The sequence below is a fragment of the Pangasianodon hypophthalmus genome, chromosome 1 (genome assembly GCF_027358585.1).
Source record: "Pangasianodon hypophthalmus isolate fPanHyp1 chromosome 1, fPanHyp1.pri, whole genome shotgun sequence".
NCBI lineage: Eukaryota > Metazoa > Chordata > Actinopteri > Siluriformes > Pangasiidae > Pangasianodon > Pangasianodon hypophthalmus.
Genome location: NC_069710.1, coordinates 35,315,974 through 35,339,631, shown reverse-complemented (window position 1 = coordinate 35,339,631; position 23,658 = coordinate 35,315,974). Strand labels below are relative to the sequence as shown.

The 23,658-nt window shown below is 43.4% G+C and overlaps 1 protein-coding gene across 4 annotated transcripts in view; it reads left to right on the top strand.

Moving 5' to 3' along the window:
* Window positions 1–2,773: 2,773 nt before the first annotated feature.
* LOC113525322 (ankyrin repeat and fibronectin type-III domain-containing protein 1) overlaps window positions 2,774–23,658 on the top strand; it is an 82,265-nt gene continuing 61,380 nt past the window's right edge. For 2 of the 4 annotated variants that reach the window (XM_053235672.1, XM_053235673.1), the window contains exons 1-3: window positions 15,666–16,078; window positions 16,716–16,897; window positions 22,410–22,639. In XM_053235672.1, coding sequence (XP_053091647.1) covers window positions 15,999–16,078; window positions 16,716–16,897; window positions 22,410–22,639 — 492 coding nt within the window. In that variant the 5' untranslated portion in view covers window positions 15,666–15,998. Of the gene's footprint in view, window positions 2,926–8,127; window positions 8,186–15,665; window positions 16,079–16,715; window positions 16,898–22,409; window positions 22,640–23,658 lie in introns of those variants that run through there. The other 2 variants (XM_053235674.1, XM_053235669.1) reach the window with 2 other exon arrangements.

Sequence of the window (23,658 nt, the reverse complement as noted above, 5' to 3'; positions counted from 1 at the left end):
CACCTGTCGCATCCAGACAACGCCATCGCCCTTTGAGTAGGCCAGTGATGCAGTCTGAAAGCGAGAGAGAGCATGTCACTGTAGTGTCTCTCCTCTGCTCTGTGGGTTTGGGAATAAAAATGACTTTTCGTTTATAGAATTAAATTCCTTTTGATTGATGAAATTCTGACTAGGTGGCCCTGTAGCAACATGAGTGCAGTCATTTGCTCTGATTACATTTGGGAAACCGGAACATTGCTGCAAATTGTGTTTTAAAGTTGGCCTCTTCACTCAACGTGTACGTAACTCTGATGTACCGACATAATAAACTTAATTACGCCAACCAGTACGGCGGACATGATGGAGTTTAAGGATGGCTGCGATTTCCCTGATCCACGCAAGGGTCGTTAAGATCTGTAAGTGGACAGATATTGCATGTTGGTGTCTCTAAACCTGGGACTAACTCAGCACATTGTTCCAAGAGAAAGGCTCTTAGAAATTTAAATGAGTTCATTATAACAATTATAAGAATTATAACAATACCAAAAACACCATTGTGCCATAGACAATGCATCAATCTTTAGCCTATTTATACTGTATAATTCTGTAGCCTATTAATAGATCTGTGAGTGGGTGAAATTAATCTGCAGTCTGTAATTACTCACAATTACTTCCAAGCATTAGCGATTTACTATTTTATACGGAGAGGAGGTTAAACAAATCGTAGACTATAAATAGTTAATTGGAGGAAAAATATCAATACACACTTATTAACCAGTCTACACAAACAAACAAACAAACAAACAAATAAATAAATGCTGTTATGCTTTAATGCTTCTCAGAACTGCGTAATTTGTTATGAAGTGTAATGTGTAATTTGCACATTAACTGTAATTCTTTACAGTTCTCCACAGGGTTGCTAATTCCTGCTGTTTCTGACACGTTGCGGATGGCTCTACACAAGGGTCAAAGCTTCTGTAAATATATTCTCAACTTCCCACCAAGTATTTTATTATAAATCCTGGTTTCTGTGTGGGAGGTGGAGTATGCACATTTCAGACCCATTTTTGTGCATATGCACTCTGTATTAATGAGCCCCTTGGTCTTTAATTCCTGGTCCTAAGTTCCTAGACTAGTCAAAGTCAAGTTTTGCTTTATTGTCAATTCTGCGACATGTTCAGCACATACAGAGAATTGAAATTACGTTACTCTCAGACTCTAGGTGCATACAGATAACACACACACAAAAAGATGTAAAAATACAAATGGAAATGCAAATGGATACATATAAATATACATATACAAATACATACATACATACATACATACATATATATATAAATGCAAATGGATACATATAAATATAGTTCCTGGACTTTAAATTCTGGGGTAAATTTCCTGGTTTTTAATTTCTGGGCTAATGTCCCTGGTCTTTAATTCCTGGTCCTAAGTTTCTGGGCTAAAGTTCCTGGTCTTTAATTTCCTGGGCTAAAGTTCCTGGTCCTAAGTTCCTGGGCTAAGGTCCCTGCTCTTTAATTTCTGGGCTAATGTCCCTGGTCTTTAATTCCTGGTCCTAAGTTTCTGGGCTAAAGTTCCTGGTCTTTAATTTCCTGGGCTAAAGTTCGTGGTCCTAAGTTCCTGGGCTAAGGTCCCTGCTCTTTAATTTCTGGGCTAAAGTTCCTGGACTTTAATTTCCTGGGCTAAAGTTCCTGGTCTTTAATTCCTTGTCCTAAGTTCCTGGGCTAAAGTTCCTGGGCTTTAACTCCTGGGCTAAGGTTCCTGGTCCTAAGCTCCTGGGCTAAGGTTCCTGGTCCTAAGTTCCTGGGCTAAGGTCCCTGCTCTTTAATTTCTGGGCTAAAGTTCCTGGTCCTAAGCTCCTGGGCTAAGGTTTCTGGTCCTAAGTTCCTGGGCTAATGTCCCTGGTCTTTAATTTCCTGGGCTAAAGTTCCTGGTCCTAAGTTCCTGGGCTAATGTCCCTGCTCTTTAATTTCTGGGCTAAAGTTCCTGGGCTTTAATTTCCTGGGCTAAAGTTCCTGGTCTTTAATTCCTGGTCCTAACTTCCTGGGCTAAAGTTCCTGGTCTTTAATTTCCTGGGCTAAAGTTCCTGGTCCTAAGCTCCTGGGCTAAGGTTCCTGGTCCTAAGTTCCTGGGCTAAAGTTCCTGGTCTTTAATTCCTGGTCCTAAGTTCCTGGGCTAAAGTTCCTGGTCTTTAATTTCTAGGCTAAAGTTCCTGGTCCTAAGTTCCTGGGCTAAAGTTCCTGCTCTTTAACTCCTGGGCTAAGGTTCCTGGTCTTTAACTCCTGGGCTAAGGTTCCTGGTCCTAAATTCCTGGGCTTATGTCCCTGGTCTTTAATTTCTAGGCTAAAGTTCCTGGTCTTTAACTCCTGGGCTAAAGTTCCTGGTCTTTAATTTCTGGGCTAAAGTTCCTGGTCTTTAACTCCTGGGCTAAAGTTCCTGGTCTTTAATTTCTGGGCTAAAGTTCCTGGTCTTTAATTTCTGGGCTAAAGTTCCCGGGCTAAAGCATGGAATTTACATGGACCCCATGTCTATATCAGTTTTTTTATTCCTTAAGTTCTTATTTAAGTTTTTTTTAAACTACACATTTACTTACATTATTTTTGACTATAATTTCCTTTTTGTGTGTTTTGTGAAGCGGGTGGGCGGTAAGGGGCGGGATCTTTCTCGTAGCGTCCAATCCCAGAGAGAAATGCAAATGAGTATGTAAATTTTGCTCAGGAGGCGGTGCGCGAAAGAGAAGCATCCGCGCGCGCAGGGGGATAATGAATGAGTGAGAGGGGGATAGAGGGATAGAGAGAGAGAGAGAGAGAGAGAGAGAGAGAGAGGAGTAAAGGGTGAGAGAGGAGAGCTGTGTGAAACTCAGAGCTGGAAGTTTAGGAGTGTTTAAATCTGCCAGAGTTACTGAGACCCAATTCTTTTGTGCTGGAGGTATGTACAAGTGTGTGTGTGTGTGAGTGTGTGTGTGTGTGAGTGTGTGTGTACATTGACATATCTATATTATTTACACACAGCCGTTTTTCAGAGCCGTTGAGATATATTTGTGATCTAAAATGATCCGCGATGGTGAGTTTTAACACTTTTTTGTTGTTGTTTCGGAGTTGTTCAGTTGCGTGTCTCAAATGGCTCACTCTTGTACATTTTAGTGCACTACATAGGGCGCACGAGCCGTTACGTCACCCGTTACGTAGGCTGCCTATGTAGGGAAGATGAAGTTGTTTTGAGATTCCGCCATATTGTTCCTTCGCGCGGGCGCGTTCGTCGTTGCCACGGAAACAGTGCAGCGAATGCCGAGCGCGTGACGCCTTGGTTACTCCAAACTTGATGGAGTTAGCAGCATGCTAACCCTAAATGCCAGAGTGTCTGTGAGGAAATAAATCATCACAGAGTGAAATTAAAGTGGACATTTATAGCCAAATGAAAGTTTACAACAAAGATTTATTATAAAATATATATTTTTAAGCTACTTTTATATTTATTAAAGTCAGTTTTTGTGCCTTAATTGTAACTGTAAGAGCAAAGTGATGAATTATCTGAGGGACTGGAAGTCCATTTTTAACACTGATGATTGAAATGTCCTGTGAGTGGATCTCTAGTCTGTATGTGTGTGTGTGTGTGTGTGTGTGTGTATGTGTGTGTGAGGAAGTCAGAATGTAAGGTGTGTCCTGTATGGAGCGATAGCAGGAAAAGGATGGCTTTACACACACACACACACACACACACACACACACGTTCATGTTTATGACAGACTGCACAATACATAGAGGAAAGAAAATGACCAAGAAAGAAAATGACATATATATATAAAGACAGGGATTTCCCCTTTCTTCAGGAAAAGAGATGATGTCATACATGTGTGTATGAGCTAAAATGAGACAATTGTGAGATGTTGTGGAAAAATGACTCCTATGTATTGCACTACACCATATATACAGTATGTACACCGATCAGCCATAACATAAAACCACCTGCCTAATATGGTGTAGATCCTCCTTGTGTCAGTAAAACAGCTCTGAGCCGTCGAGGCATGGACTCCACAAGACCTCTGAAGGTGTGTGTGGTTTCTGGCACCAAGACGTTAGCAGCAGATCCTTTAAGTCCTGTAAGTTGTGAGGTGGGGTCTCCATGGATCGGACTTGTTTGTCCAGCACGTCCCACAGATGCTTGATCGGATTGAGATCTGGGGAATTTGGAGGCCAAGTCAACACCTTCAATTCTTTGTCATGTTCCTCAAACCATTCCTGAACAGTTTCTGCAGTGTGGCACGGCACATTATCCTGCTGAAAGAGATCACTGCCATTAGGGAACACCGTTGCCATGAAGGCGTGTACCTGGTCTGCAACAATGTTTAGGTAGGTGGTACGTGTCAAAGTAACATCCACATGAAGGCCAGGACCCGAGGTTTCCCAGCAGAACATTGCCTAGAGCATCACACTGCCTCCTCCAACTTGCCTTCTTCCCACAGTGCATCCTGGTGCCATCTCTTCCCCAGGTAAGCGACACACACACCCGGCCTTCCACATGATGCAAAAGAAAACGTGATTCATCAGACCAGTAGCTCTTCTGTGGGATCAGACCAGACGGGCTAGTCTTCACTCCTCACGCGCATCAGTGAGCCTTGGTTGTCCATGACCCTGTCGCTAGTTCACCGGTTGTCCTTCCTTGGACCACTTTTGGTAGGTACTAACCACTGCATACCGGGAACACCCCACAAGTCCTGCTGTTTTGGAGATGCTCTGACCCAGTCATCTGGCCATCACAATTTGGCTGTTGTCAAAGTCTCTCAGATCCTTACACTTATCCCATTTTTCCTGCTTCCAACACATCAACTTCGAGAACTGACTGTTCATTTGCTGCCTAATATATCCCTCACCTTTACAGGTGCCATTGTAATGAGATAATCAATATTATTCACTTCACCTGTCAGTGGGTTTAATGTCATGGCTGATCGGTGTAAATTTTAACTGTATAAATTTATGCCTAATAAGTGAGCCAGAGGCGACGGTGGTGAGGAAATGATATGAGGAAGAAACCTTGAGAGGAACCAGGCTCAAAAGGGAACCCATCCTCATCCGGGTGACACCGGATAGTGCGATTATAAATAATTCCCTTCTATAAGTGTGTAAATAAAAAGTATAGTTAAAAAGTGCAGTTGTATAATCAGGAACTTATGAGCTTATGAGCAACTTATGAATATGAGTATCAGAGCTTCTGACTGATGTACAGCACAGGGCGCTCCTCCCCTCCACCACCCAGTTCACTATCCACCCATCGTGTGTTGGAGCCACTGGAGCCATTGGAACGTGATCAGAACAGACAGTGAAAAGGTGTCCCGGTAAGTAGTACCAGAGGGTGAAGACCACCCACTTGATGGCCAGACACTCCCACTCGATTGTGTTGTATTTACTCCCTCGTCGAAAGCTTCCAGATGATGTACAGCAAAGGTTGCTCCTCTTCCTCCACCACTCTGGACAAAATGGCCCCCAGCCCTCTGTCCAATGCATCAGTCTGCAGAACAAAACGGAGAGAAAAGTCAGGAGAATGCAACAGCAGGCCCCACACAAAAAAAGGATCTCAGGACAGCCCTCAGATGTTGTTATTTACAATTAATGATTGTGCTGCTCCCAATCATTAATCTTAACGATACTGTTGTCTAAATAAGCAGCAGCATTTGCATTGTGCAGGTGGAGGATTCTGTCCATGAGACGTTGAAACGTCGCAGGGCCTCCAAACAGCCCAAATGGAAGAGTGACAAATTGGTGTAACCCAAACAGAGTGGAAAATGCCATTTATTTCTCAGGATATTGGAGTGAAGGGAATCTGCCAATACCCCTTCTTTAAGTCCAGTGTCCAATAAAAGCGAGCCCGGAGCTCTGCTGAAATTCCACCAACCTCCCAAGCCTTCCTCCACACCCTTACACACCGAGATCCACAGATCGTTCTTCACATATTTCACCAACGTCTAGATACGATCCCTCTTTACGTATTTCACCAACATCTAGATACGATCCCTCTTTACGTATTTCACCAACATCTAGATACGATCCCTCTTTACGTATTTCACCAACATCTAGATACGATCCCTCTTTACGTATTTCACCAACATCTAGATACGATCCCTCTTTACGTATTTCACCAAAGTATAGATACAATCGCTCTTTACGTATTTCTCTGGTATCTAGATATGATGGCCCCTTATGTATTTCACCGATATCTAGATATGATTCCTGATGTGTGTGTGTCTGAACCTGTACTGACGCCTGTACCAGCTGTTGTCCTGGGGGCACACAGCCACTCACACACACATACATACATTATACACACATCTTTTTTTCTTTGTTTATCTTTGTCTCTCTCAGTAACACTGTCCAGGTGTGTCTGTCGTCTTACTCATTAATTCAGTGTTAATCGAGTTTAAATACTTCAGCAAGTCAGAGTGCAGCCAGAGGGAAGTCAAGTTTATACTTGTGTGAGAGAGGAAATGGAAAGAAGAGTGAAAGAGAGAGACAGACAGAGAGACAGACAGTGAGTGAGACAGACAGTGAGTGAGACAGATTGAGAGAGACAGACAGAGAGACAGACAGTGAGTGAGACACTCAGGGAGACAGACAGTGAGACAGATAGTGAGAGAGACACTCAGGGAGACAGACAGTGAGACAGACAGACAGTGAGAGAGACAGACAGTGAGAGAGACAGACAGGGAGACAGACAGTGAGAGAGACACTCAGGGAGACAGACAGTGAGAGAGACAGACAGGGAGACAGACAGTGAGAGAGACACTCAGGGAGACAGACAGTGAGAGAGACAGACAGGGGGAGAGACAGACAGGGAGACAGACAGTGAGAGAGACAGACAGGGAGAGAGACAGACAGGGAGACAGACAGACAGTGAGAGAGACAGACAGGGAGACAGACAGACAGTGAGAGAGACAGACAGTGAGAGAGAGACAGACAGGGAGAGAGACAGACAGGGAGAGAGAGACAGACAGTGAGAGAGAGACAGACAGGGAGACAGACAGACAGTGAGAGAGACACTCAGGGAGACAGACAGACAGGGAGAGAGACAGTGAGAGAGACAGACAGGGAGAGAGACAGACAGGGAGAGAGACAGTGAGAGAGACAGTCAGTGAGAGAGACAGTGAGAGAGACAGACAGTGAGAGAGAGACAGACAGGGAGAGAGAGACAGACAGTGAGAGAGACAGTGAGAGAGACAGACAGTGAGAGAGACAGTGAGAGAGACAGACAGTGAGAGAGAGACAGACAGTGAGAGAGAGACAGACAGGGAGAGAGACAGACAGTGAGAGAGACAGTGAGAGAGAGACAGACAGTGAGAGAGAGACAGACAGGGAGAGAGAGACAGACAGTGAGAGAGACAGTGAGAGAGACAGACAGTGAGAGAGACAGTGAGAGAGACAGACAGTGAGAGAGACAGACAGTGAGAGAGAGACAGACAGGGAGAGAGACAGACAGGGAGAGAGAGACAGACAGTGAGAGAGAGACAGACAGGGAGACAGACAGACAGTGAGAGAGACACTCAGGGAGACAGACAGACAGTGAGAGAGAGACAGACAGTGAGAGAGACAGTGAGAGAGACAGACAGTGAGAGAGAGACAGACAGTGAGAGAGACAGTGAGAGAGACAGACAGTGAGAGAGAGACAGACAGGGAGACAGACAGACACACTTGTTTCCTTTAAACTGTACTTTACCGGGATACACACATTCACACGCTGGGAACTAGAGAGAGAATAAATAATAATTGCACTGATACATAATGCACTGTTTATAAACTAGATGTGTTTCCTGAAAGAAATGCACTTTCACAGTCCTGTAAGTGATGGAGGGATGGAAGAGAGAGAAAGAAGGAGAAGAGAAATGAAGAAAATGTGTGTGATTATAGTGAGTGCATGTTGCCAGATCTTATCAGGGGAAGTAGCTAATGAAGACTTCAGGATGCTTTTATGAAGATAGTATAGAATTAATATGTATATATATATATATATATATATATTTACTAAAAGTTCAAGAGCATTTCTGCTGATATGATTTACCTGGCAATAATAAAAATAATCCATCTCTCTCCCTCTGTCTCTCTCTCCATCTCTCCCTCTCTCTCTGTCTCTGTGTCTCTGCAGGATGGATGGAGTGATGCAGCAGGAGTAGAGATCCACAGGGAATGGATGAACGCATAGAGTATGTTGTGCTTCTCATTATCCTTCATTTCTAAATAACACAAAATCTCTTTTTAAGAAATGCATAAACAGAACAGGAGCACATGTTATAGGACACATGGAGAAGAAGGAGTTGGAACGAGGTTTGGAGTAAAAGACAGAGATAAAGAGAGAGATATAAAGAGAGAGAGAGAGAAATAAACACAAAAGATAGATTGTTTGCCTGTTGGAAGGAAACCTTGTGGGCGGAGCTAAGGATTGACTCTGACATCATCCAATTAGAAATAACAAACAGGTGAGATTTATACAGATCACACCATCTCTGTTATACTGGTTAATACTGCACTCTTTATAATACGTTATCGTTTCTATAGCAACAGCTCATCCACAGGGACGTGTACAGAGGAGTAATTGTTGATGTGGTGAAGTTTTCAGTAAGAAGAAATGTGTAACATTATGTAACATGTATGGAAGGAGTCTCCAGTGTTAGAGGTAAAGCTGTAGCTTTAAGCTGTACGACATCTTCAGGACAGAGGAGTTTACGCTTCTTTGCGGTTTCTCAGTAACATGCGTCACAAGAGAGAGAATAAAGAGAGGCTGGTGAGGGAACGAGTGTTTATAGCTGCTATAACGTAAGCGACAACAGGAACTCACTCGTTTCACTGAACATTCCACTACAGTAAATATTAAAATTTTGTAATTGTCTATAAATATATAGTAATATATAAACACTTGGGGATGTGCTGTTAGAGGAAAATAATCAACTTCAGGGTGGTAACAGTAACTCTGCTTCATCACACTACACACACACACACACACACACACACACACACAGAGTGTGTATTACTGATTTATTATTAAGAACAGATAAACAGCAGTGATGGTCATGGCTAAATGAAGGAGAAACCCGAGGGACTGAAAGAGGAAGTGGAGAGAATGTGGAAGGGTAAAAGTGAGGTTGTTCTGGTCCTGACCTCCAGAACCAGAAGATTCTCCAGATGATTCCAGGAATGTCATTAATTTCCGTACGGAAGAGCACAAGAGCAGTCGGAACAATGCACCCACACACTCCTGAGTGTCAGAGCTCACCGGGAGTTTGTTCTATAAGTGTTCTGACTCAGTGAATCAATCATAATTTCTCAATAACTATGACTTTATGCTGTGTGGGTCAGTTACAGAACCAACCTGTGAGTCATAAAACAGTTTGATTCACTGATTTTTGCACAAAAAATACAACAGCTATAGATTTCACGCTTCTAAATGTTGGCTGTAGTGAAAGCTGCGTTACTGAAAGGCTCAGAAAGCTGAACGTAGATTTCTCAGGGTAACTTTATTATTGAATTTTAATCAAACAAATACCGTGTTCCATTATGGAAATATTTAATGCTATTATTCAGTAAAATGTTTATTCGTAACTTCGTTAATTTCTTCGTAAAGTTCTAATTAGAAACAGGAATGAACATGTCCAATTCCATAAATGCAGCTCATCTGGAAAATGAGTTCTAGGTTCTTTTGGTTCTAAATATACAGCACTGTGCAAAAGTCTTGGCACCCTATATTTTTTTTACTACAAACTTTGTTATAGATGTTTATTTTCTGACTTCTACATTATTGATTCAGTACAAAAACATTTTAGATTCCAAACATTAGTTTTCCGGCACAGAATGAAATGTTCCAGAAAAATGTTTGTATGTCAGTAAAGAAAGCAGCAGATTCCATAAGAGACACTTTTCAGATAAAAACATAATGAAGGCTGCTGGGTTTCGCTGCAGAAATAAGAAGCGAGTCGACAGTCAAAGTCTCCAGAAGAACTGTGGCTGCTTCTGCAAGATGCTCAGTAACACTTCCAGCTCATTTCCTTATAAAACTGCACACACTGCACCTCAGATACTGCTTTATTTATTTAAAGTGAAGGATCGTCACATTAAACACTGACTTTGTTTCATTTATTACTGTTTACTGATCTTTATAGAGTTTTTTTAAATGTAGAAACATTTAATTTCGTTATTTCTGAAGGCGTCTTTGCTCTACAGCATTTCTTTACATCTGCCTAAGACTTTTGCGCAGTACTGTATATATATAAAAACAGATTTTGAGGAAAAAGGTTTAAAAAATAAACACTATGGTTTAAGGTGATTGTGGTGTAGTGACTGGGGTTGATAAGGTTTATAAAGGAAGCTGATGACGTATATCAGTAAACAAGCTTTTCACAGATACATGTGGCATGGAGTGATTGGGAAGTGGGCGGAGCTTAAAGACTTGTGAAATAATTCAGATAATACGCTGGTCATGAGTGGAGAAAATCAAAAACGGTGAAATAAACATCTTTCTTTTGAGTTCTGATATTTTTATTACTCCAGTTTTAGAGAAGACGTGTTATAGATGCATTTTATCTAAAAATCGACAGATGACGTGTTTCTCCCTGTGGTGTCTCACGTCTCCTCTTTTTTTTCTTCCGTTTCCTTAATGACGCAAATACACACGGGTATCCGTTTCCAAAAAATAACACTCTAGTCCAGAATGTGTGTGTGTGTGTGTGTGTGTTTGTGTTTGCGGCCAAGAACTCGTTGTGTTCTTGTGAGTCAAACGGAATTATGGGAAATTGTGTGAATAAATTGTGTTGTTTTATTTTAAATGTGTTACGTTTTTTTTCAGATTAACAGGGTTACTGAAATATGTTCCTTTCTACTCTGACTCACCTCTGATTCATACATCCGGAAATGTTTGCAGGTATACATGAGTGTGTGTGTGTGTGTGTGTGTGTGTGTGTGTGTGTGTGTGTGTGTGTGGGTGTGTGACTCACTCACTAGACAGACTCTTCACTGCTGACTGTGTTTTTATTTTATGGAATTATGGAAATCATTTGAAAGGTTATCCTGGCTCAGGTGTGTGTGTGTGTGTGTGTGTGTATGTGTGTGTGTGTGTGTGTGTGTGTGTATATGTGTGTGTGTCAGAAACACTAGAGGGTGATGTTGATCTATCCGTCATCTTATATTTGGCTTTTACTCTCTGAGTACACCATATAACTCCACACACACACACACACACACACACACACACACACACACACACACTGCACTACTCTTATTTAAAAGTTTAGCCAGCTGCTGTGCTTATCAAGTGTTTTAACCTTTTTCGTTAAATGAAGCCTCTCTTCTTCCTCTCTCTTAAAGCTAATAAAACAAAAAAAGAAAATGTTGTTAAAAGAAGCGTAAACTCCTCTGTCCTGAAGATGTCGGAAACCTTAAAGCTACAGCTTTACCTCTGACTGTTACAAAGCACTGACACTGGAGACTCCTTCCATCAGTGTTAAATAGATAAATGTCTCCTCACAGATTAAACACATTTTTAATCCATTTACGTCAAGTCCCTGTGAACGAGCTGTTGCTATAGAAACGATAGCGTATTTGAACGAGAGCATTAATTGTAAATAAACCTGTGATTTGCAGCTGCACTACTATCAGAGCTGCTGTTATAGAACATTAATCAACACCTTCTGACCAATCAGAGTCCTGAATGGTGTGAAAACCGGTAAAGCTGGTGTAGTAAGACAAAAGCTACTGTAGTTATGCTTCTCAGAATTTCAGAGTTTAGTAATTAATAGCATATCTATTGTCTTCCGTAGTTAATATGTGGCTTTTCTGGGAAGTAAAACCCTGCATCACACACTCCTGGTTCTTTACAGGAAGTGTGTTGTGACAAACCACTGAGGCCAAAGCGATTTCTCTTAACAAGAACACTTGAACTGAATCACTGAACCCTCACGCTGCCTCTGCACTGATGTTATTTCATATCATTCTCTTTGAACATGAAAATCTATACGGAGATTCTCTGATGTTTTGAGAGCCAGTGTACTGGATTTGAACAATCAAACAATTAATACCAGGAATTTATCCTATTTTTACAAGGCAGGTTTACAGAAACTACAGAGCAATAGGATAACATAACAGTAAGTGACTCACCACACATAATATAACTTCATAACATTTTAAACCATTAGGTACAAATGGAAGTTGAAAACACACTTCATCATTCTTTATACTTACACTCAGGGCAGGAGCAGAAGAACAGCAGTAACTCTTTTATTATTAATCCTAATCGAAATCTGTTTCAAGTTCAAAGCTCCTGAATGCCACTGATTGAGTGGAAATCAATTTGGAAATGGTGTGTGTGTGTGTGTGTGTGTGTGTGTGTGTGTTGGGGGGGGGGGGATCCATGGTAATTGCCTATTGCTATGGTGTACTCTATTTAGCAACAATTGATGGCCGACGTTGTTAATCTAGAATCTCCATGTCGAGCTAAGCCACAGAGCTTTTATTAAAATTTCATACCATAATAATGAACCTTTATTAAATTTTCATACTATAATAACTAGACTTTTAAAGTATCTCCTTCCATTTGTCTGAGTACTTTTGCATAGAGTAGAAGTTAGTTTTGCTTCATTTATGTGTGTTTGAACTGAAGTTTTATTGTGGGCTCAATTAACATATTCAGATATTTTATTCTGTATCGCTTATTTTAGTTGTGTAACTTTGCATGCTAGTTGATGGCAACTTATTATTGATTAGTATAGTCCTATATTATCAGATAAAGAAATGCTGTCTTTGGGCTGAAATGAATTCCAAATTTTGGAAATAACATCTCCATGTCAAGCACATGCATAGTGTGAACGAAGAGTAATGTTTACTGTTTTGCTCTTCTACTTCCATTTACATCTTATATTCAGTGAATAGTTGAGCGATGGTAGTGAGACATGAACAGGCCTTGCTGTCCTATTCCCTGCTGTCCTGTGACCTATCGACATTTCCCCTAGCCAAACCCTTGAGGAATTTACAATTCTCACTGCCTGGGCCTTCCTGAAGTTCAGTACTCTCAGTACGAACTATGAGTATGTAGTGGTAGGTTTGGAATTAATCAACTTCCCTACAGTGTCAAACGACCCTTATAAATAGACCCAAGAATTCAGAGGAGACTGTGGCTCTTCTTCCGTTTTCGAACACCAAATGTAGTGCAAAAGTCACAGCCCCAATATAGAATGTAGGAATGGTCCAAGGAATTCCCTCGAGCCAGTTGCATGGATTTATCACTTTACTGCTTCATGCCTAATCTGCCTGGAATCAAAATATCAAATGCTGCTTGCCACAGTTGGTGGAATTATGGCACAACTACGTTTAAAATATATATTCCCGTGCTCCAAATTACAGGGTCAGGACAGAACTTTTACTTCTAGACTGATCCTTCCCTAACTGACTTCTTTTCCTTACATAAACCTCAACCATGCACCTTCTACTAACATCATCACTTCCATATGGAAAGAAAGACGTTACGTATCAGACTCACTTTGGTAAAATGGACCCACTGGCTACAAGTGACCAAACCACATGTAGTTGTATGCACGGATAATAAGGACAACGAGAACCTGCTGTACTAAATGGCGCCTGACAGACCCTTTGGACTCTTCTCTGGAGTATATAGACCATGGTGTGGTAGATAAAGGATGAGGAGCCTCATGTCAGACCCTCTGGGTTATATAGACCATGGTGTGGTAGATAAAGGATGAGGAGCCACATGCCAGACCTTCTGGAGTATATAGACCATGGTGTGGTAGATAAAGGATGAGGAGCCACATGCCAGACCTTCTGGAGTATATAGACCATGGTGTGGTAGGTAAAGGATGAGGAGCCACATGCCAGACCTTCTGGAGTATATAGACCATGGTTTGGTAGGTAAAGGATGAGGAGCCACATGCCAGACCCTGGACTTGTTTAAGAGATGGTTTTGGTGTAGAGGCTCATGTCTGTGCCTTTGTTACCTTTGTCACTTGCATCCTGAGTAACAATTCTTGGCTTCAGACCCAACATCATTACCTATTCCAAAATGACTCGTTTGAGTTCTTGCCTGGGTTCCTTCTTTCACCATGTCATACAGTCATTCTGGTGTACAATTCTATTATATACCTCTACTCTTGTTTCATCATATTTTGACCATAAACTATAATAAGGCTCTTGACTTCGCTATCTTGTTATGCAAGGTCATTGTGGCAGAGAAGAGTGTGATAAGTGCTTTCTGGTAGGTGGGGTCTTTTTTGACTTTCTAGGTGAGCATCAGTGTTTTAAATCTGATGCAGGCAGCAACAGGAAGCCAGTGGAGGGAGCGTAGCAATGGGGTGGTGTGGGAGAACTTAGAGAACGCTGCATTCTGGATCACTTGCAGGGGTTGGATTGTATGCAGCAGAGAGGTGCTGTATTCCAGTCTGGAGATGACAAGGGACTGAACAAGCACCTGAGTGGCCTCCTGATGTTGTAGAGGAGAATCATGCATGCCTGAGTCAGTTTAGCGATGTTAGGAGAGAAAGATACACTATATGGCCAAAAGTATGTGAACCCCTGACCATCGCACGCAGGAAACACACAGTTGTATAGAATGTCTCTGTGTGCTGTAGCATTACAGTTTCCCTTCACTGGAGCTAAGAGACTCAAACCTGTTCCAGCATGACAATGCCCCTGTGCACAAAGCGAGCTCCATGAAGACATGGAGTGTGAAGGTTGGAGTGGAAGAACTCGAGTGTCCTGCACAGAGCCCTGACCTCAACCCCACTGAACACCTTTGGGATGAACTGGAACACCGACTGAACCCCAGACCTCCTCGACATCCCAACATCAGCGCCTGACCTCACTAATGCTCTTGTAGCTGAATGAACACAAATCCCCACAGCCACGCTCCAACATCTAGTGGAAAGCTTCCCAGAAGAGTGGAGCTCATTATAACAGTAAACACACGGGGAATAAATCTGGAATGAGATGTTCAACAAGGACATATGGGTGTGATGGTCAGGGGTGCACATACTTTTGGCCATATAATGTAATTAGTTATCGAGAATTACATCAAGGTTACATGCAGCGTCGTGTAGAGTTCTCCAGGAAGATCACAAGATCCTGATGTGGTGGTGAATCTCTATGAATATACAGCATGTTACTACTCCTCACCTCACTGATGGCCTATACAATATTTGTGAAACTGAGAGAGTTCTGAAAAAATGAATGAATCTAGAAAAAAATAGGTATGAAGAACCGGGTATAATTTATGTGTTCATAAATATAAATGTCCCAGATATGCACTCTGTTTCATCCCTACAGACTAACAGAGAGAGAAAGAGAGAGAGAGAGAGAGAGAGAGAGAGAGAGAGAATGAAGCAGTAATGAAGAGAAGGACCCTTTTGCTCCCTATCGATGTTCCATCTTTCAGTTTTCATTATTTTATGAAGGGGGAATTTCTACTAAGGGGATCTGGCAACTGCACTGTCTCTTATCATTATCAGTGTGAACTTGGAGGAGCTCTCTCTCTCTCTCTCTGTTTCTCTCACTCTATCTCTCTCTCACTCACTCTCTCACACTCTCTCGCTCTCTCTCGCTCTCACTTTGCGGGGGAGTGTGTTCAGGCAGTTACTAACATTGCTATTTTTGGCATTATCGTGTATATTTGTGTGTGTGTGTGTGTGTATGTGAGTGTGTGTGTGTGAGTGTGATGCAGACAACTCCTTTCGATCTATTTATGCTGCAGGCTGAGAGAGCGCGAGAGAGAGAGAGAGAGAGCGAGAGAGAGAGAGAGAGAGAGCGAGAGAGAGAGGGAGAGCGAGACAGAGAAACAGAGTGAGTGAGGGAATGAGAATGATACTCAGGTGAATTGTGGACTGCTGGAAGAAAACATTCACAGCCTGACACACGGAGGACATTGTTACACACACACACACACACACACACACACATACACACATATACACAAACGTGCACACACACACACACACACACACACACACACACACACACACACATACAATGGCGAGTTTTGGGAAGCTGATTAATCGGAGAGATGGACGCCGCAGTGGAAGCTACTGCTGTAGTGCAGCTGAGGCCAGGTACAATACAGTATGTGTGTGTGTGTGTGTGTGTGTTTATGAGATAAACAATGTTTATGGGTGTGTGTATGTACCATATCTGGGTTGTACCTGAGTTTATGTGTGTGGGCGTACAAGACACTTATATGGAAAATGGAGTGTTTGTGAATGAGATGTTGCATGTGTGTTTGTTGACATATTTGCTTATGTACGTGCAAGGGAAAGTGCAACACACACACACACACACACACACACACACACACACACATGCTCGTATGTCACAGAAGAAATGCTTTGTTGTGGAGAGCGTGTGAAGTGTTTCTATAGATTATACAGTACAAATTTTGTATATTTAACATCACTATGTGGTGTGTATTAAACTGCCGATTCCTCATGCGTCTCCCCACTCCCCTGAGCTCCCCTGCTGTTCCTGATGATCTGCACATGTAGTTGTGTGTGTTGCCTTTCTTAGATTAGATTTCTTTAGATTAGATAATCTTTATTGACCAACTCATAATTGACATGCAGCGCTAATTTCTTTGGTGTTTTAGGCTTGGTGATTAATCACTGACTAATTAATTTTATTTATGTAATATGTATTTGCAGAAATTTGCATCCCCAGTAGATGAAGTGATCGATTTTTCATTATTTGTCGCAGGTCATTGGAGCGGCGTCTGCAGAGACCCCTGCTGGCCAAGTCTAGAACATTACCCAGCATCCCTCAGTCTCCCATCGTGGGCCGCGTGCATCAGAACTCTCAGCTGGTTGGAGGAAGTGAGCCCTGCTCCCAATTGGCATCTAGCCCCACCCACCTCAGCGCCTGCACACTGCCCCCTGCAGGTACTGTATGGTCATGACACATTCTTATCTCTCTCTTACACAAAAAACTCAGTGTGTCCACCACGTTTGGCACCAGAATACAGAGGGGGTCTCCGCTGTGGCTATCCTCAATAGTTCCTTAGATTAGCCCTGATGTACAGTCTTCTTGAGGATAATGTAAGTGCAAGCGTTTATGGCTTCCAGGGGGGTTGCACCTTCCTTGATTCATGGATAGTCTCTCCCTTTTGGTGGCATCTCACCTGAGGAACAGCTACAGAACAGTTAATGCAGGCAGTTGTTTGGATGGCTATGGAAATGTCCATGGAAATGCCGATATGTGAGAACCTTCTCAGAACCACTGAGATGGGCAAGAACTTAGGAAACCCCTTGAAAGGGGCTTCATCTCGATAGAATGTCTATTGGGGACTTGCCTCAAAAGAGAAAGGAAACAAGATAAGGAAAAAGAGAAAACAGCGTAGTGGTAAGTGGTGGATATAATGGCTAAATAAATTAAAATTTAGCTTTAATGGTAAACCTAACCCCTAACCCTAATCCCTGACCCAGACCCCAGCTCCTATCCCTAATCCTAATCCCCTGACTCTAATTCTAACCCCTTACCCTAACTCCTAACCTGATCAAACCCCAGCTCCTATCCCTAATCCTAATCCCCTGACTCTAATTCTAACCCCTTACCCTAACCTGATCAAACCCCAGCTCCTATCCCTAATCCTAATCCTCTGACTCTAATTCTAACCCCTTACCCTAACCCCTAACCTGATCAACCCCAGCTCCTATCCCTAATCCTAATCCCCTGACTCTAATTCTAACCCCTTACCCTAACTCCTAACCTGATCAAACCCCAGCTCCTATCCCTAATCCTAATCCCCTGACTCTAATTCTAACCCCTTACTCTAACCTGATCAAACCCCAGCTCCTATCCCTAATCCTAATCCCCTGACTATAATTCTAACCCCTTACCTTAACCTGATCAACCCCAGTTCCTATCCCTAATCCTAATCCCCTGACTCTAATTCTGCACAACATAGTGTTCCAGTGGGTGGAACTAAGAAGATAATTGTCTCAGTGGAGTTCACTGCCCCTTGGCTCCACGTTTCTCTGGCCTGTACTTGGTCTGCAGAGGTGGCTGCAGGTCTGGTGCTGCTGGCTGGGTTCTCACTGAGGGGTTGATCATTGGGTTACTAAAGATGTGTGACATGAAACTAAATACACAGCTTGAGCTGCTTGTGGTCCATGACCATGGCATGACAATTTTTGGCCAGGATTCGCCTTCACACTGACTAATGGCATCAGACATTCTGACTACTGGTCACGAAAGGTGTGCCTACAGGAACGGCATGCAGGAGATCAGACACCGCACTCCTTCGGAGCTGATGTATGGTCAGGAGTGTCCTACTCATGGATTTTGTGTATCTGGTCCCCTAATGGGTAGCATTTGGCTTAAAAGAGAAGAGAAGCTTGTGGTGTTTCATGGCAGCACCAGGAACATGCAAGGGCATACAAAAACTGCAGTGTAAGACCCTTTAAACCAGTGGTCCTGGTGGTTCCCCTCAGAACCTCTTGCCCCTGAGAAGGGGGAGCAGACAGGGACATCAGCAATCCTGTCATCAGACCTTCTGAGCCCAGCCGCTGACAGACTCCATGGGGGTCTTTCCCCCATCGTGCCTATGGAGGGACGTCACAGCGGGAGTTAGCTGGAATTAGTTAGCAGGGTTCTGCCTGCATGTTCCCTCTGTTCAAAAAACAGCTTTGCGTATCGAACACATTCCTGCAGACTCGTTATAACGCACTGGATAATTCATCAGGAGAGTTACATCACCAAACATCAAACAAGCGTTTACACGTGTGGAGATTCTTCAGCGTTTAGATTTAGTCCAGACTGCAACATGAGTGTCGTATCACAGCAGTTTTCTCTGTGTTCCTGTATTCTCTTTCTCTCTCTCTCTCTCTCTCTCTCTCCCCGTCTCTCTCTCTGTCTTTCTCTCCATCTCTCTCTCCCTCCATCTTTCTCTCTGCCCCCTCTCTCCCTCTCTCTCTCTCTCTCACCCTCTCCGTCTCTCTCTCCATCTCTCTCTCTCTCTCTCACCCTCTCCCTCTCTCTCTCTCTCACCCTCTCCGTCTCTCTCTCCATCTCTCTCTCTCTCTCTCACCCTCTCCATCTCTCTCTCTCCGTCTCTCTCTGTTTCTCTCTCTGTCTCCCTCCCTCTCTCTCTCTGTCTTTCTCTCCATCTCTCTCTCTCTCTCCCTCTCTCTCTCTCTCTCTCTCTCACACACTCTCCGTCTCTCTCTCTCTGTCTTTCTCTCCATCTCTCTCTCTCTCACCCTCTCCGTCTCTCTCTCCATCTCTCTCTCTCACCCTCTCCATCTCTCTCTCTCACACACTCTCTCCGTCTCTCTCTCCATCTCTCTCTCTCTCACCCTCTCCATCTCTCTCTCTCTGTCTCTCTCCGTCTCTCTCTGTCTCCCTCCCTCTCTCTCTCTCTCTCTCTCACCCTCTCCATCTCTCTCTCTCCGTCTCTCTCTGTTTCTCTCTCTGTCTCCCTCCCTCTCTCTCTCTGTCTTTCTCTCCATCTCTCTCTCTCTCTCCCTCTCTCTCTCTCTCTCTCTCTCACACACTCTCCGTCTCTCTCTCTGTCTTTCTCTCCATCTCTCTCTCTCTCACCCTCTCCGTCTCTCTCTCCATCTCTCTCTCTCTGTCTCTCTCCGTCTCTCTCTGTCTCCCTCCCTCTCTCTCTCTCTCTCTCTCTCTCTCACCCTCTCCATCTCTCTCCGTCTCCCTCCCTCTCTCTCTCTCTCTCTCTCTCACCCTCTCCATCTCTCTCTCTCACCCTCTCCATCTCTCTCTCTCTCACTCTCTCTCTCGTTGTCTTTCTCTCCATCTCTCTCTCTCTCTCTCCCTCTCTCTCTCTCTCTCTCTCTCTCTCTCTCCATCTCTCTCTCTCTGTCTTTCTCTCCATCTCTCTCTCTCTCTCTCTCTCACCCTCTCTCCGTCTCTCTCCCTGTCTTTCTCTCCATCTCTCTCTCTCTCACCCTCTCCGTCTCTCTCTCTGTCTTTCTCTCCATCTCTCTCTCTCTCTCTCTCTCTCCATCTTTCTCTCCATCTCTCTCTCTCACCCTCTCTCTCCCACCCTCTCTGTCTCTCTCTCTCTCTCTCTCTCTCTCACTCTCTCTCTCTGTCTGTCTTTCTCTCCATCTCTCTCTCCCTCTCCCTCTTCCTCTCCCCCTGTCCTTCTCTCTCTCTCTATCTCTCTCTCTCTCACCCTCTCACCCTCTCTCTCTCTCTGCCCCCCCTCTCAACCTCTCTCTCTCACTCTCTCTCTCCCCCTCTCTGTTTTTGTCTCCATATCTCTCTCTCTCTGTCTTTCTCTCTTTGTCTGTCTTTTTCTCTGTCTTTTTCTCTGTCTGTCATTTTCTCCCACCTCTCTCTCTCTCTCTCTCTCTCTCTCACCCTCTCCGTCTCTCTCTCTCTCTCTCCATCTCTCTCACTGGATTAAGCAACTCAAGATGTTTTGCTTTTTCCTAAAGAAATAAAAGTCCCCATAAATTTCCCCACATTGGTTGCTAAGCAACTAGTGTCACCAGCACTACAGTGTGTGAGTGAAACACACATTCTTTACACACCTCAAACACACACACACACACACACACATTACACACCTCAAACACACACACATTCTTTACACACCTCAAACACACACACTCTTTACAAACGTCAAACACACACACTCATTACACACCTCAAACACACACACTCATTACACACGTCAAACACACACACATTCTTTACACACGTCAAACACAAACACACATTCTTTACACACCTCAAACACAAACACACATTACACACCTCAAACACACACACACACACACTCTTTACACACCTCAAACACACACACTCATTACACACCTCAAACACACACACATTCTTTACACACCTCAAACACACACACACTCTTTACACACCTCAAACACACACACTCACTACACACGTCAAACACAAACACACACACTCTTTACACACCTCAAACACACACACTCACTACACACGTCAAACACAAACACACACACTCTTTACACACCTCAAACACACACACACTCTTTACACACCTCAAACACACACACTCATTACACACGTTAAACACACACACACACTCTTTACACACCTCAAACACACACACTCACTACACACGTCAAACACACACACATATTCTTTACACACCTCAAACACACACACTCATTACACACGTTAAACACAAACACACACACTCTTTACACACCTCAAACACACACACTCACTACACACGTCAAACACACACACACATTCTTTACACACCTCAAACACACACACACATTCTTTACACACCTCAAACACACACACACTACACACCTCAAACACACACACACACACACACACACACACACACATTACACACCTCAAACACACACACATTCTTTACACACCTCAAACACACACACACATTACACACCTCAAACACACACACTCTTTACACACGTCAAACACACACACTCATTACACACGTCAAACACACACACACGTTCTTTACACACCTCAAACACACACACACATTACACACCTCAAACACACACACACACACACATTACACACCTCAAACACACACATTCTTTACACACCTCAAACACACACACACATTACACACCTCAAACACACACATTCTTTACACACCTCAAACACACACTCATTACACACCTCAAACACACACACTCATTACACACGTCAAACACAAACACACACTCATTACACACCTCAAACACACACACTCATTACACACCTCAAACACACACACATTCTTTACACACCTCAAACACACACACACTCTTTACACACCTCAAACACACATATTCTTTACACACCTCAAACACACACACACTACACACCTCAAACACACACACTCATTACACACCTCAAACACACACACACTCTTTACACACCTCAAACACACACACACTCTTTACACACCTCAAACACACACACACTACACACCTCAAACACACACACACATTACACACCTCAAACACACACACACTACACACCTCAAACACACACACTCATTACACACCTCAAACACACACACACACACACTCTTTACACACCTCAAACACACACACACACACACACATTACACACCTCAAACACACACACACACACACACACATTACACACCTCAAACACACACACACTCTTTACACACCTCAAACACACACACTCTTTACACACCTCAAACACACACACTCATTACACACCTCAAACACACACACACACACATATTACACACCTCAAACACACACACACTCTTTACACACCTCAAACACACACATTCTTTACACACCTCAAACACACAAGCACACACACATTACACACCTCAAACACACACACAAACTCATTACATTCACTAAGAGAGTGTGTGTGTGTTTGAGGTGTGTAATGAGTGTGTGTGACGTGTAATGAGTGTGTGTGTGTGTATGTGTGTTTCAGATTATGCGTGGCGATTAGAAGATGATCATGAAGGTGAAGAACAGCAGGTGGGATCAGATGTGAAGCTCCGCCCACACCCACAGTCACCATTCTCCCAGCTGCATAGCCGAGCTGCGTATCTAAGAAAGAGTCTTTCCGTTGACGGCCATCTGGGCGTGTCAGAGTATGACTCCGCCCAGTCAGAGGGGCGTGGCTCACGGAGTAGCAAAGGAAAGCTGAAGAGGAAATTTGTGAGTAAAACGTCACCTTTTTGTTTCAAAAAACAGAGAGATAACTATTTTCAACACACACAGAGACACACAAAGGAATAGACACACACAGACACACACACACACGTACACATGCACAGACACACACACAGACACACACACGAATAGACACACACACAGACACGCACCCGCACAGACACACACACACACACACGTACACATGCATAGACACACACACAGACACACACACGAATAGACACACACACAGACACGCACCCGCACAGACACACACACACACACACGTACACATGCATAGACACACACACAGACACACACACGAATAGACACACACAGACACACACACATACACATGCACAGACACACACACAGACACACACACAGACACACACACGAATAGACACACACAGACACACACACATACACATGCACAGACACACACACAGACACGCACAAACAAATAGACACACACATGCACAAACAAATAGACACACACACAGACACACAAACGAATAGACAAACACACAGACACGCACACGCACAGTCACAGACACACAGACAAATAGACACACACATGCACACACACACAGACACGCGCACAGACACACACACAGACACACACACACACAAACGAGTATACACATGCACAGACACACGCTTAGACACACACACACACAAACAAATAGACACACACATGCACAGACACACACATAGACACACACACACAAACAAATAGACACACACACAAACAAATAGACACACAGACACACACACAAATGAATAGACACACACACACACACACACACACACACACACAAACGAATAGACACACACACAGACACACACACAAATGAATAGACACACACACACACACAGACACACACACACACACACACACACAAACGAATAGACACACACACAGACACACACACACACACGCACAAACAAATAGACACAGACACGCATACGCACAGACACACACACATACACACACGCACAGACACACACACATGCACAGACAC